Consider the following 14,389-nt stretch of genomic DNA (forward strand, 5'->3'; position numbering starts at 1 on the left):
TTTAGGAACAACTAAAAATCCATGAAGAACAGAAGGTGTTGACCTGGCCTCCAAATTCACTAGATCCCAGACTGATCAAGTATCTGTGGGATGATCCACAGAGGCCCCTCCCCTGAACCCATAGGACCCAAAGGCCCCCACTAACAACATTCTGTTGTCAGACACCACAGGACACCCTCAGAAGGACCATGTCCATTGTCTGATGAGTCACAACTGTTTGGAGGCACAAGGGAGATCAGTGTTGGGAAAGTGGTCATAATGTTATGCCTGATCAGTGTATGTCCTATGTTCTGCAGTATTCTTGTATTCTTTCAGGGCCTGTGTCTGGGAGCCAGACAGCTGAAAGGAGTGAACAATGTGACCTCTGGTTAATAAGAAGTATAAAACAGATCTACACTGTGTATTCTTGGCTCATTTGCCGCTCTCAATGCTTGGCGCTTTGTCTGTGCTGTGAGCCCGTCTGAATTAAACACGCAGAAAGACCAGAGTGTTCTGATTTCTTATTTTCCAACAGAAATCGCCACCACAGTAGTTCATCAGCTTTTCTAATTTCTTGATAAATCTGTTTTTAATAACCACATCACCCTGCTGTCCAACTAGAGCAATAAAACAACTATTCAGGAAAGAGAGACTGGAAGACGAGATGAAAGAGTGTTGCTCGGGATTATTGGAAGAAGAGTCAAAGAAAAAAAATTAATGTGATTTAGGGAGCAAATGTCCAGTATATTGAATGTAAGCAATAAATACATACAAACACAAGTCGGTATTTAATAGGCTTTCCTAAATCGTTGTGTTTTGCTTAGAAAGTATGAAACACAGAAAAATTGAAAATATGAAGAGGAACGGGAAAAAAGCAAGAGAGATTGAAAGAAGAGCTGCAAGTCAGACAAGAAGAAACAAAGAACACAAGCCAAGAGTTCAGGAGAAAATGCCCAGCATATTAAACGTTAGTATAATAACTGCATAACAAACACAGACTGTGTTTGTTGCTGTCCAACTAGAGAAAAAGAGAAAGATTTAAAACTAATGGAGGCTGTGAAAAGTAGTACAAACAACTACAAAGAAGAGAGACTTGGAAAAGTAGAGCTGCAAGAGTTTAGTTCAAAAACATCTAATAGATAAAAGAGAGAGAAGAAGAAACAAAGAACAAGGAGCAAATGCTAGCAAGGTAATAAAGTTAAGACTACACAGAGAAGCAGAAGAGAGAAGGCGCGAGGAGGAGAATTATATATCATGGAAAAAGAGAGAAGATCGTAAGAAGAAGCTGCAGACAGACAGAAATAAGCGTCACAGAATAGTTATAGAATAAGCAGAAAGAAGATTCAAATCTATAAGAAATCTTATACGGAGTAAAACTAAACACACTAATACTGCTAAAAGAAAGAAGGAAACCAAAGAATGAAAAAGCAGAAAGTGCATAAAGGAGGAAGACAAGACAGGATTTCATGTACATGTATAAACATGTACAGCATAAACTGTGGTGCAGAGCAAGACAGGAACGAGATACAAGAGTTAGAGGGCAAACAAGGATAAGGCAACACGGTTAAATAAACAGGGAAGAGTGCAAATAGAAAGACAAAAGGAGAAAAACGGGTTGTTTCTGTTTTTATGTGAGACCTGATGCAAATGATCCAGACTCATTTCATGAGCTGGGAACTAGTCTTTGAAATCCTCAGTAAAAACAGCATACCTTTCACCAATGTGCTGTCAGAGACTATCAGCAGAGAGGCCATAAACATTTTACAGTACGCAGCAACAGAGCCGCTCAGAAACAACCCAGAGACACATCAAGCGATGAGAAATGGAAACGAAAGAAACGGAGAATGAGCAGAGTCAATGAAGAACAGAGAGGAAAGGAGAGGGAAAACAGTTTTATTTAGAAGTAAACATCAAACAAAGCAGGAAAGAGTGCAACAGAAACTAAGATAAGTCAAGAAGAATTCGCTGACACAAGCCAAGAAGTCACTGAGGGAAACAGACAGGAGAAGGAGACAGTAAAGGCTACGGACTGCAGAGTAAAGGTGAGAAAACGGCCAGAAAATGAATATCCTGCTGGTGAGGAGCCTTTAGTCCTGTTAGTTACGATTCACGAGCGGAAAGGTGGAGAGTAAAGGAAGTCAGAGATACTGCGATCAAACGGTTGTATGAAAAGCTAAAAACGTCTGAGAGGTAGATAGTCAGAGGGGCAAAAAAACAAATCAAAATCCAGCTACATCCAGACAAACAGTAGGTCTGTGTTTGAATAATGAAACCAGTGTCACAGCTGTCTGTCAGTCAACAGTGTTGATGTACAGTATAATCTCATGTGCTCTGTGCTCTCACGCTCTCTCTCTCTCTCACACATACACACACATGTTTGCATGGCTATCCTTGTGAGGACATTCATTGACATAATGCATACCCTAGCCCTTTACCCCAACCCTATAATTGTAACCTTTACCCTAAAACCAAATCTTAACCCTCAAACGGCCTGGTGAGGTCCTCAGAAAGATAGCTGTACAAGACCACACACACACACAAACACACACATATACACACTCAAAGAAATAAGTCATTTAACACTGTACAAAGTGTTTTTGTACAGTCTGACCCCTGAAAAAAATCCCAGAAATTAAACACAAAAAAAATCATCCTCACAGTATTTGTCACCAGCATTAACCATCTATGATTAACCATCAACCATCACATCAATACTCTTAATTTTCAGAAAATAATAATCAGTTAAAGGCTGCCTATAAATACATCTTCTTCAATTTCTCCAGCGGAGCGGACTGTGAATGGGTCCTACAGTATTCAAAACTTCAGTCTGTTTTCGGACCGGTTGCGGTGGAGACACGTCCGACGTTTAAGGACTTCATAACCTGTCCCGCAGCGTCCATGTATCAGCCAGTCCCAGAGTTCAAAAGAGGCCTCTCCCCTCAGTACGGGGTGAAGCGGTTGTATCCTCCTCTGTACAAACTGGCCTGTCGACAGACGCATCAAGCCAGGTGTAAGCAGGGGCAGTTATAACAACATAGCTCTCAACAGAGGCTGTGTATGTCTTTGACTTAGAGCTCACCATTGTACCAACTCCATATGTCGTCGTTGGTCCAACTGAGTGGTGATAGGGGTCGGCAGCTGTTGCATAAACCCGTCCGTATCTGGAGAAAGACGTTGGGAGCAAATGTAAGTGTCACACAAATCAGCCTCCTTCATTCATTCATTCATTTAGCTGTGCAGATTGATTTTTGGAAGCTTCCTCTTCATGTTGACTGAAATGTTTTAAAGCCTTTTCCACGCTCTCAATTACTAAATGCTTTTATTTAATTTTTCAGTGCTCACATAAATAATAGATACATTAAAGCACACTTGGCTTTAATAAATAAATAAAATTAAATCTGAATTAGCCTTAATAAAATACACCGTGTGTATTTTGTTGAACTTCAAGTAAAAAAACAAAACAAGCCACAAATAAATGCACAAATAACTAATATAATACATAAGATAACCTTTGATTGTAGCTACGGTCTTGGGCTGCACATGCTGTATGTTGTATATACAGTATGTAACTAGAAATATCTTTTGAATTTGTTAACTCAGGCTTAAAAGCTGCTTTACACCGATCAGGCATAACATTATGACCACAATATTGTGTAGGTCTCCCTTGTGCCTCCAAAACAGTTTTGACTCATCAGAGAATGGACATGGTTCTTCTGAGGGTGTCCTGTGGTGTCTGGCAACATAATGTTGTTAGTGGGGGTCTTTGGGTCCTATGGGTTTGAGGGGAGGGTCCTCTGTGGATCATCCCACAAATACTTGATCAGTTTGGGATCTAGTGAATTTGGAGGCCAGGTCAACACCTTGTGTTGTTCTTCATGTTTGGTGAGTTGTTCCCAAACCGCTTTTGTGTGTGTGTCTGTGTCAGGCTGCATCCTGCTGGGGATGGCTGCTGCCATCAAGGAGTGTCATTGCTATGGGGTGGGGGTGCCTGGTCTGGTCTAGGTGGATGGTACATCTCTAAGTAACATCCACATGAATGCCAGGTCTAAAAGTTTCCCAGCAGAACACTGAATTACCAAAAGATGGTCAGTGCTATTTACTTCTCCTGTCAGTTGTGGCTGATTGTTGTATATTAAGAAGCTACATTCATTGTTTGTCTGCCTACCCATCACTGTAGGTCGCAGTGGCAGCAGATGCTGATTGAGCCACTCTGTAAGCTGCAGGATAGCCACCCTGCAAGAGAAAGATAAAATAATAATACAGGAACAGAAAATTAGCTTTGGAAAAATGTGTGAAGAATATAAACTACAGCAGCTACTTACATAAACCTCTGTTCCATATAGTCCATCCTGATACACAACCCTGAGAGAACAATTCAAACCATTATCAAAGTGCTCAGCAGTGAAGTAAATAAATGGAGAGTAGGCAGTGGGCACAGAGTCATACCCAGGGTAGGCAGGCATAGCAGCAGGTGTAGCTGCAGCAGAGCGGATTGTGTTGTAGACGGCTCGACCCCGACCACGCAGTGCAGAGCCCCGGTAGGCCAGGGTTGGAGTCGCTACGGGGTACGGAAAACTGGCAACTAAAGAAAGAAATAGACACGTGATATTGAATTTTACAACACTGGGCATTGTTCGGGATTTACAGAGCAGTGTTTACTTACCTGTGTAGAGTTCAGGCGCATACATCGCCCCCATGACAGGGTTGATCTTCCACGGAGAAGCTACACAGAAAAAGAAAATGTGCCTTTTACAAAACCACCAACAATCAGTCAGGTCCAGAAAATAAATTATATTAATGAGCTTACTTGAAATGTCACCATTCACAAGTGGTGTCTGGGGCTTCTTGGTAACTACTCTTGCAGTGGCATTATTAACCTAACGATACAAACAAAAAGCAAAATGCTATTTAAAAAAAAAAGCTAATCATGAAAAATGTGGAAACCTACAAATAAGCATTGTTTATCCTTCCTCACCTCAATCTTTCTCCCTTCCACAATCGTCCCATTCAGCTTTTCTCTCGCTCTGTCGGCCTCAGTGGCACTCTCGAAAGTAACGAATCCAAAGCCCTACAAGTTTGCATGGTTATACTGTTAGAACTGATTTCCATATTAGTTTTGTCTCTGACAATATTCCCGTCCCTCTTACCTTTGATCCCCTTTCATTGAAGATAATTTCTACGTCAAGGATCTTTCCAAATTGCTGTCAGAATAAGACAAATGAAAATAGATTTAATTTACTGTGTATGTGTAGTCTTGTAAATTTTTGTTCAAGCACGGTGAATATCTCACCCCAAACATCTGGCGGAGGTCCGGGTCTCTGAAGCGAAAAGGGATGTTGGAGACGTGGAGGCGCTTCGGTTGGGCCTTACCTGACCCCTCTTCCTCACTCCCACTTCCTGCTCCGCCCCCTGATGACACTGACACACTGAGAGACTGGGGGTCAGAGGTCACAGGGGCCAAAGCCTCCTCCTGACAGTGAGAAAATATGAAACAGGAAAAAAAGGGGAGGAGGAGAAGAGGAGAAGAGGAGAAGAGGAGGAGGAGGAGGAGGAGGAGGAGGCGAGCACGTGGACGAAAGGACGAGAAGAAAAGGGGGACGTGAAAGAACAAACAAAAACAGAAAGATGGAGAACAAAAGATGGAAAGGGTATGAGTGAGGTGGAGATAGATGTGAGGAAAAACAGGGAGAGGGCATCAGTAGAAAAGCAAAGAAAGAAAAGAAAAGAAATGATAAAGTCAATCCAACACATCCATCTTTCAGAGAACTTCTCTGTGTGTGAATATTCAGTCGCGAAAGCATCGCATTAAAGCAAAGACCATTTTCACCAGATCAAGTGAACCAAACCAAAAGTTCAACGAGCATTCAGCAACCAGTGATCCTTCTCAAGCAAATGTAAGGAGGCGTGAAAGGCTCCATTTTAGTGAGGCGTCTTTGAATACATGCCTGTAGGAAAGTAGAACGACTGAAGCCCAGCACACTGATGGTAAAAAATACAAACTGTATCTGATATTAAAACTACATGTGCTCACTCCAGCTGTGGTAAAGAGTGGAAAAGGTGTTTTAAGCTCCCCTGGAAAGCACTAACTTAGACCCTTAGTTGTTGTAATTACAAAAAGAATTACATTTACACCAATCAGCCATAATATTATGATCATAAGAACTGGTCAAGAGGATAACACTGATAATCTCATTACCATGGCCCCTGTCAGTGGGTGGTATACATAGGAAGCAAGTGAACGTTTTGTCCTCAAAATTGATGTGTTGGAAGCAGGAAAAATGGACAAGTAGAAGGAAATGAGCGACTTTGAAAAGGGGAAAAATGTTGGTGTCATGTAATGTGCTAGCACATTTGGCCAGATCCAAGGAAGGCTGCGCTCTAATAGAAGTGGTTAGAACATTTTGTCGCAGTTTGTTTTCTATGGGGCCGTGTAGCCACAGACCAGTCAGGGCGCCCATGCTGAGCTCTCCACTGCCGAATCTGCCCACAATAAGCATGTGAGCCTCAAATCTGGAATAGTGGAAAAAGTTGGCCTAGTCTGATGTGTCCGTATGCTTCAATTATCTGGGGAGCAAGATGCCAGGAACTTCTTGTGCTGTTGCCATGTGGGTGGGCTTGGTATGCATGCTCAGGTGGCAGTGGTAAGTATCAAAATAACATCCACATCAATCCCAGGACCCAGGTTTCCCAGAAGAACATTCCATGGTAATGAGACCATCAGTGTCATTCCCTTCAGCAGACGGTGGTTTTAATGTTGTGGCTGATCGGTAAACCTGCGCTGTGTGGGAAAAATATAAACTGCCCCATGCAGAACAATTCAAGGACTAATGTGCCAAAACCAAAACATTCACTAACCCACAATGCACCACGATGCTAGTGTGTGCGCATGTGTGTGCATGTGTGTGTGTTGGTAAAAACCAGCATCGTCAATAATTGCAAGAAAAGTGTTAAAAAAATAGATTTGTAAGACAAATGAATGAGTCCAAACAAGAACGTAAGAATGAAAAGATCTGCCAGAGAGTCAGCTTCAGCAGAAAGGGAAAGAGCGGAGAGAACAGGAAAGAAAAATAAAATGTAAAAGCACAGAAGAATTACTGGAAAATGTACTACTCTAATGGAAGTAACAACTGCAGTCCCAAGACTTGAGTATTAGCATTCTAGTACCACGAGGCAGATAAACCTCAGGGCTCAGTGCAGCAGTGAAAGATAAAATTAAAGTAAACAAGGCAAAGAAGGTGCGCAAAAAGCTCGAAAAGGAAGAGGGTGATGGGGGGGGAAGCAAAGGGGACAGAGATCAAAACTGAAGGGTCAGTCTGGGGTCACGGTGCTGCTTTTCTGCCAAAGGTTAAAGGTCATTTTTCAAGGGGCATAATTAATAAGTAGGGTGTAGACAGAAGAAGGGAACACATTCACCCAGGGAGGCATTTCACAAACACATAAACACACACGGACGCTACAGTAGCGAGGTGTGGCTAACTATTGTGTACAGCAGACCATCACATCCACCCACACACACAGGCTAGAGTGGAGGGGAGTGGGAGACAGGGAGGGTTGAGTTGGGTGGTGGTGTCATGTCACGATGCAGAATTGGGTTTCTGGACCTGAGTGATATTTCAGAGGGGGGAAAGGGGAGTCATCTGGTCAGCCTCCCCCTTTGACCCCCTCGCTCCGTGGCGGCGTCTCAACTTTCCCCCGAAAATCATCATGGACCCAAGTATGTCAGGGGCTCTAGTAATAAAATATATAGATGGGGCCACAAAACACCATTTATGAGAGGAGGAAGAGAGATGTGCTGCAGAAGCAGGACACAGAGCCGAGCTGAGCTAAACAAGTCTGTCTTAATCAGAGTGGTTGTTTCTCATGCCTGACGGACACACTGCAAAAAAACAGTAGTACTAATTTCTGCCCGTATTACCTTCATAAAAATGAGAAATCTGCTCAGAATATTTCAGCCTGTCTCCAAATGTCTGCTGTCTCTGTGAGGCTTGCCTAGGAGTGGCGCTTTATGAGCTGAACGTAGCCCCTGCATGCTAACATGTTGGTGATAAATCAGTACAATAACAAAGATAATGTTTATCAGATTCAGCATGCTCATTAATCGTTAGGCTTTAGTTTTACAGAAAGGCTATTCACTTGAAAACACAAAGGGTCTAAATCTAATTGAAGCTTAACCTGATGGCAGAGGTGGACAGGAAGTCACCACCTGTGGGAACCCTGAACATTTATAGCAAATCACAGAAATCCATAAAAGTCAATATCTCACTCAACACCAGAAATACTAACCTCACTGTGGCACTATAGAGAAAAATCAAAAGTGTTAAGGTTAGCGAGTGGGATTCAAGCCCTGAGGAACATGAATGCCAATAAAAAATAAAAAAAACTTCAGGAAGTCCTAATGCAGGACAAAGAAAATCACAGTACAATGCAAGTTTCTGCACAAGAATCGATAAGAGTTCAGTGATGTCCAGATCTGTTTACTGGAGACAGGTTGAAATAATCTTCCTGCACAAGTTATTCGATAATAAAAGCTTTTTGCAGTGTCACATAAAAATCAGTCTACCCCTTCATTCCCTACAATTTCCAAGTTTGAAGGAAGTACTACAGAAACATCGTGTAAACAGTCAATATCAGCACAGGATTTCACAGGTACAATCGAGAAAGGCGATCTGTTTTACTACAAAGAACAATAAGACACGAGGAAGGACAAGTGGGAATTTATTTTGAACAACAAGAAATCCTGTCAGCTGCCCCCCATATTTGCTGTTGTGAGTATGAGCGGCATTTCCTTACAAGGGCATGATAGTGGAGGTGGGGCTCTAAATATAGAAGGAAACTCTATCTGGCCATGTTCCTCTGGTAGGACATAGGAAAGGACTACCTGTGGCTGCAGGGCTGCTTGTCACATTAACTTATTGAAGATCATGTTCTGGATATGAAGCTCTTGTTACATGAACGATGTGAATTCCAGTCACGTCAGTAAACTGCTCTTACCGTGTTAGTGGGTGTCAGAGTGTCGGCCCCATCGAGCTGGGGGCCCTGATAGACTCTGAGCTGGGGGTGTTCAGGGTACTCTGCAGTGGCATGTGCAGAGCTAAAGTCTAGGGATGGCAGTCGGCCTGCAGATGTAGGCCCTTGACCTGGTGGGGGGTAGGAGGGAGGTGGAGCGTAGACCTGAGGCAGGGTGGGGTCTCCGCTGCCTGGGCCGCCCTCCTGAGTGGGGCCCCCCTGCGGAAGAGAGCAGAAATGTCAGCTGTTGTCAATGTAAACAAGCCGGCTACCAGACGTTGATGCTGTTCCTCCACTTTTACAACACGGTGAACAGATGTGAGCTTGATGATGGAAAGTTTACGAGGACTTGAGCTGCAAACAAACTGTACCACGGCGACGGTGACAGATGTATGAACATCTTAATAAAGGGACATTCTGCCAATTTTACACATGATAATCAGTTACCGGGAGAAATACTCTGTGAAAACAGTTTAAGTATATATGAAAACACAACCCTAAGGAAGGAATCTGTTTTCTCAGACTCAGTTTGTCTTTACAGACTTGGGGTGGAGAGTTTGAAAGATGTAGGTATTCACCAGGTAGATGCCTACATCAGTTTCATTTCTTAAAAATCTCCTCCGTTTCTTATGAGTTATTCTTCAAAACAACAACTGGATCATAATGTCCTTTTCATATTATTTTCACACTATAAAAGTTTTTGATTTAACTGCCTCAAATCACATTTTGAAAACAAATGCAAAATGCAAAACTTTTCAGCACTCTGACTCATATTTATAAGGGTGCGCATAAGAGACTTGATGAAAATCTATTTAGTACAAAAAAAAATCGAACAACCAGGACGAAGGGCTGAGATTTAAACCCGTGTTGCTTCATATTAGGAATAAACTATCAGAAATTCAAGTTAAAGATGCTTAAAATTGGATAATCGGACTTGGACTTGTTAAATTGTCAAAGACCCATTACTCGGACTAATCCAAACCAGTTATCTCGACAAAAAAAACAAAAAAAGTGAGCACACCAGGCCTTGACAGGATCATTTATGAGGGAAAAACAAGATTTAATCACCATGAAATAAGATGCTGTGACTCTTTTTGGATTTTCTTTTCTGTTACAAGGAAACAGAACTAAACCGCACACACACAGAGACATATAATCGTCCTGTGAAAAGTTAAAAGTGTCAAAATCTAAAAGCATTGTCTTACCCCCTCACTCCATTCCTCGATGTCTGGTGCATTCTCCAATAGCTGCCGCATGTTTAAATGCCGGCTGGCCACCCGCCCACCGCGCCATAAGTTCTACTCATCCACCAATCACATCAAATGATAGCCAGAGCAAAAGGAGCTGGCGGGCGGGGGGTTGGGGCACACCAGCTGTGGACATCTGTAACTGTCAATCACCTGGTTACCCACACCCACCCAGCAGTCACCTACTGCAGACAGACAGCAGACAGAGCTCCTGGCCCCAAGATAAGATATCGATGAATGTCCTGCAAACAGTACGCCACGCTAAAGGTCACCTCTAAGAATATCAGGCCTCAGATGGTCTCACTACCTCAATGTATACCCAAATGATCTTGTGTTGTCTTTCAAGTAAGGATCTAACAGTTTTGGTTTATATTTGAGAGACATCTTCTGGATCATCATCTCAGACATTTAAGAATTATACACACTGATACAGGAGCTGAATACATTTACACAGCTGTTGTAATGTTGTAATTGGATGCGTTTGCCTACTATTATCTTTACTACGCTGCAGACATTATAAGATAAGCTCATAAAACACAGCTGTTGTTATTAATTCAGGCTATTGAAGCAACTTTATCTTAATGAGATTAAAATAAAAACAAGTGACTTCCCCAAACAGTAATGTGTCATAATAGGAAACTCCTCTATCGCAGCGCTGGTATTTTCACTTATTGGAGGAGTTCAAGCCAAGCCAAATGAGTCAGCCACGATCAGGAATTGGAGGTATTAAATTAAAACTCCCTCCCTTGTCATCTCATAATGTCTCATGTAACTCTGTAGGCTCTCTGCTTATGAGAGGTGTGCAGGAATTAGACGTTTGTAGATGCAAATACAACACAAAGGAGAAAGTCCAGTTGGATTACATTAGGTCTCCCTGTTGTTTATTTGGTGATTGACAACCTTTGCCAGGAAATAGAAGATTTGGCTTCTGTCATTTTGTTAAATTGGAGTAAGGACTCTCAGTGACGTAAGGTTACGCCAGCAAATGTTATTTTAAGATCCGTAGAAGCACAATAATGAGGAAGCAAGCGATGACGCTAATTGCACTTAAGTGGACAAAGGTTTCCATTATGTTATGTTCTTTTACATACAGAACATACTGTCTATATACAAAACTAGTGGCAGTGTGAGGCTAACATTTAAAGCTAACACAGTGACAGAAGTCTGATGTTTACTATTTTAACATTTGCTAATGAGCACTGGTAATTCTGAGTCTGATGGGAATGTCAATAGTCATGCAGTTTTGGGGCATTAACAAAAAGATATATCTCTTCCATATGTATTGTCTTTACGAGACCAAAAAAGTTTCAATGAAATTTCACAACAAGTCCAGATATTTCAGTGAAAGCCACAAAGGTCAAAGCCGTTCAGCAATAATTCAAAAATTGAGAGAGACTTCAATGCAATTAATTCACCCCTTGTCCAAGACTGACGAATTCCACAAGTTTGTAACTCAACTCCATCACATCTGAGTGCAGTCACTCTGTAGATTACACCATATATAACATGCTGCAGCACGTTTCCAAACATGTCAACACTAACTTGTGCCTGTATCGTGTCCTATTTATCTCAAGAAACAACCAATGAGCAGCTGCCTCGGCCATCCTCCCGGATAAAACACTGACAGATGTTGGAGGATAACGCAGTCTGTTAGATATCACTGTCAACCCTCCTCTCTTTTATTTGTATTCCCACAGGCTGGAACTACCAGCCACTGTGCCTGATTCGGTATCATGGTGTCAGCAAGTGTGCAGACGCTGTCTTCTCCTCTCCTCCCTAACAGGCTTTTTTTTGATTGCCATTTGTTCCCTCGTTCTCTCGTCTCCCTCCTCAGCTGTCAGTTTGTGGTCAGAGGTCAACGGCTCGGAGCCAGGTGCCTGCTGGGACAGCTGCCATGGGATTTACACAAGCTGAAGCTAACTGCAGATGTGGCCTTTTAGTGCTGGCCAAGTTGCAAATGTTCGCAAAACGTAGCTTAATGAATGGAACCTAACAGTAATTTTTTCCATCTTTCCATCTGTTAATTCTGCAAATCATGCTTTATTAAAAAATATTTTTGCTTCCTGAGGAAGGAGAAGATCGTGACAATAATCTCTGAATGGAGTTCAAACCAACAGCAAAGTTTAGCGGGTATTCTCTTTAAACAGATGTTGCTCTTAAATAATACAGAAACAGATGTCACTTAAATCCCACAGAAATGTCTGCAAGAAACTACTACAGGAGGGCTCTGTCCTCAGATAAAAATAAATAAATAAATAAATCAGGCTGTTCCAATAAGAAGTATGTCATTATTTAGGCCTTGAAAACTCGGGTTTCAAACTATTTTCAGTCCCAGTCACCTTCAGACAATCCCCAACTCTGCACCTGTTTTCTCAAAGCAGCCCATTAAAATTTCATGCATAAAAAAGAAGCGTATATTATGCTTGAAAGTCTAAATACTGAATGCTTAAATGCACAGCCAACAGGTTTCACACACTTTTTTTTAAACACCCTTGCCTGCAGAAAACAAGATAGGTGACAGAATCTCCTTCTGTGATAATGCAGGAGAGGAGGGCTAAAAATACAGCTGGTGTGAAACACAGAGACAAGGTAGAGAGAGACCAGAGGCGTCCTGGCATTAGTGGCATGTCAGGGACACTGAGACCGCTGGACTAAAGATAACCCTTAACGTCTCCTTACTATTAAATAAATAAGATGTTTCACAACAGTGTGTTCGGTACCGCTCCCATCTGGCCATCTTTGATTCATCATTCCTCTATTCTCTGCAGAGCTGAGATATTAAGCAATAGATCACTAAACTAAATCAGATGGAAGATGTGACTCATTTATTCAAGAAACATTTTGGTCCTTTGGTTTGTTCTGAGGAATTGAATGTTTTCCTCTTCAGCAGGAATATGTTGCCTTTGTGCTGGCTACATTAACATTTGCTTCCAGGTTAAAATAAAAATTTACAGTTAAAAGGAATTAGTCAGTTACCAGAAATAATCATCAATTTTTGGTCAATAAGTATTATAATTTAGTTTTTATCAGTTAAGAAACAGCTTGGGGTTTAAGACATCATGATGGGCATTTTTCACACTTTTCTCTCACATTACCAACTGATATAATCTGTGAAAATTGTGATTTCTTGCAGCTGTGAACTTAACATTTAGAAATCTTGTCGCTAATTTTGGGTCTCTGGATCTGAGTCACTCAATTAAAAATGCAAATATGTAGTTACAAATGTAGGCTCCTAATGAGTCTTAACAAACATTTATGTTGCTCTGTACAGGTGCAAAACAAATGAGGAATGGTTTACCTGAACTATGCCGGGGTAGCATGTGGTTGTCTGTGGGTAGACGGGGAGTCCATAAGGCTGGAGAATCACAGTGGGTGAGGAGAGCATAGCCAAAAAAACAAGGGGACAGGGAACAGAGGACGATGGGAGGAAAAGGAGAGCAGGGGAAAAGGAAGGGTTGGTTTGAACACCGAAGAACAGGCAATCTGGTCGGAAAAACAGAAGAAAAATCCCAACAGGAGGAAACAGAAGATCCAAGAGGGTGAAGGGAAAGAAAGGTTAAGATTCTGTGTCAGCTTGCAGATGAGTCAGACTAGAAGCTCCAGAAAACAGCCAATTCAGTGTCTGGAAAAGACAGGATATAGACCAGTAAAAGAGAAAGCAATTGAGCTTCTGTGTGTCCATCGGTTTATCATGCAGCCTGACAGACAGAAGCACATGCTCAGGGTCCCATTTCAGAGTTATATAAATAGTCACCCATGTCCTTCTCTCCGAGTTTACCACCTTACCTCCCTCACTGTCACACGTTTTGTAAGCAAGGTTTCTCACAACTTATTAGACATTTTTGGATCATTGTAGCTCCAGTGTGAGAGAAAACTTCATGTCCAAAGCAGGCCTGTTGCCTCAGTAAGTGGTTTGTGCACAGTAAAGTTATATTTTCCACCATCTAATAGTTGTAAGACTGTTATATTTACAATTCACATATAAACAAGCAGGTACACTGCTTACTTTTAAACCTGCTTACTTTTAAACTTTTATACCCTCCAACGTGTTCTGCTATTGCTATTGTTGTTTGACCAACAGGTTACGACAGTTCTAACATGTCTACTTCCGTTCGGCCGGTGAGAGGCATGATGGGACATGTAGTTCTCAGCCAGGT

General features: G+C 41.9%; 1 protein-coding gene across 1 annotated transcript; it reads right to left on the minus strand.

Annotated features, from left to right (window-relative positions):
- Nucleotides 1-377: 377 nt before the first annotated feature.
- Nucleotides 378-14,368, minus strand: rbfox1l (RNA binding fox-1 homolog 1, like). The gene is made up of 12 exons (XM_084556578.1): nucleotides 13,531-14,368; nucleotides 8,971-9,204; nucleotides 5,270-5,449; nucleotides 5,127-5,180; nucleotides 4,955-5,047; nucleotides 4,787-4,856; nucleotides 4,643-4,702; nucleotides 4,426-4,561; nucleotides 4,302-4,341; nucleotides 4,145-4,212; nucleotides 3,059-3,140; nucleotides 378-2,963 (listed from the first exon to the last, which is right to left on the minus strand). Exons 1-12 carry the CDS (start codon nucleotides 13,615-13,617, stop codon nucleotides 2,919-2,921), a joined length of 1,149 nt encoding a protein of 382 aa, XP_084412704.1. The 5' UTR covers nucleotides 13,618-14,368; the 3' UTR covers nucleotides 378-2,918.
- Nucleotides 14,369-14,389: the final 21 nt, after the last annotated feature.

This window comes from Chelon labrosus (assembly GCF_963514085.1).
Source record: "Chelon labrosus genome assembly, chromosome: 12".
Lineage (NCBI taxonomy): Eukaryota > Metazoa > Chordata > Actinopteri > Mugiliformes > Mugilidae > Chelon > Chelon labrosus.

Bases quoted from the DNA above. Each gene is read 5' to 3' on its own strand.
- rbfox1l (XM_084556578.1), bottom strand. From the start codon at position 13,617: ATGCTCTCCTCACCCACTGTGATTCTCCAGCCTTATGGACTCCCCGTC. The intron at 5,048-5,126 runs GTAAGAGGGACG...GCAAACTTGTAG, and splicing joins TCAATGAAAGGGGATCAAAG to GGCTTTGGATTCGTTACTTT. The intron at 4,857-4,954 runs GTGAGGAAGGAT...TTGTATCGTTAG, and splicing joins TGGAAGGGAGAAAGATTGAG to GTTAATAATGCCACTGCAAG.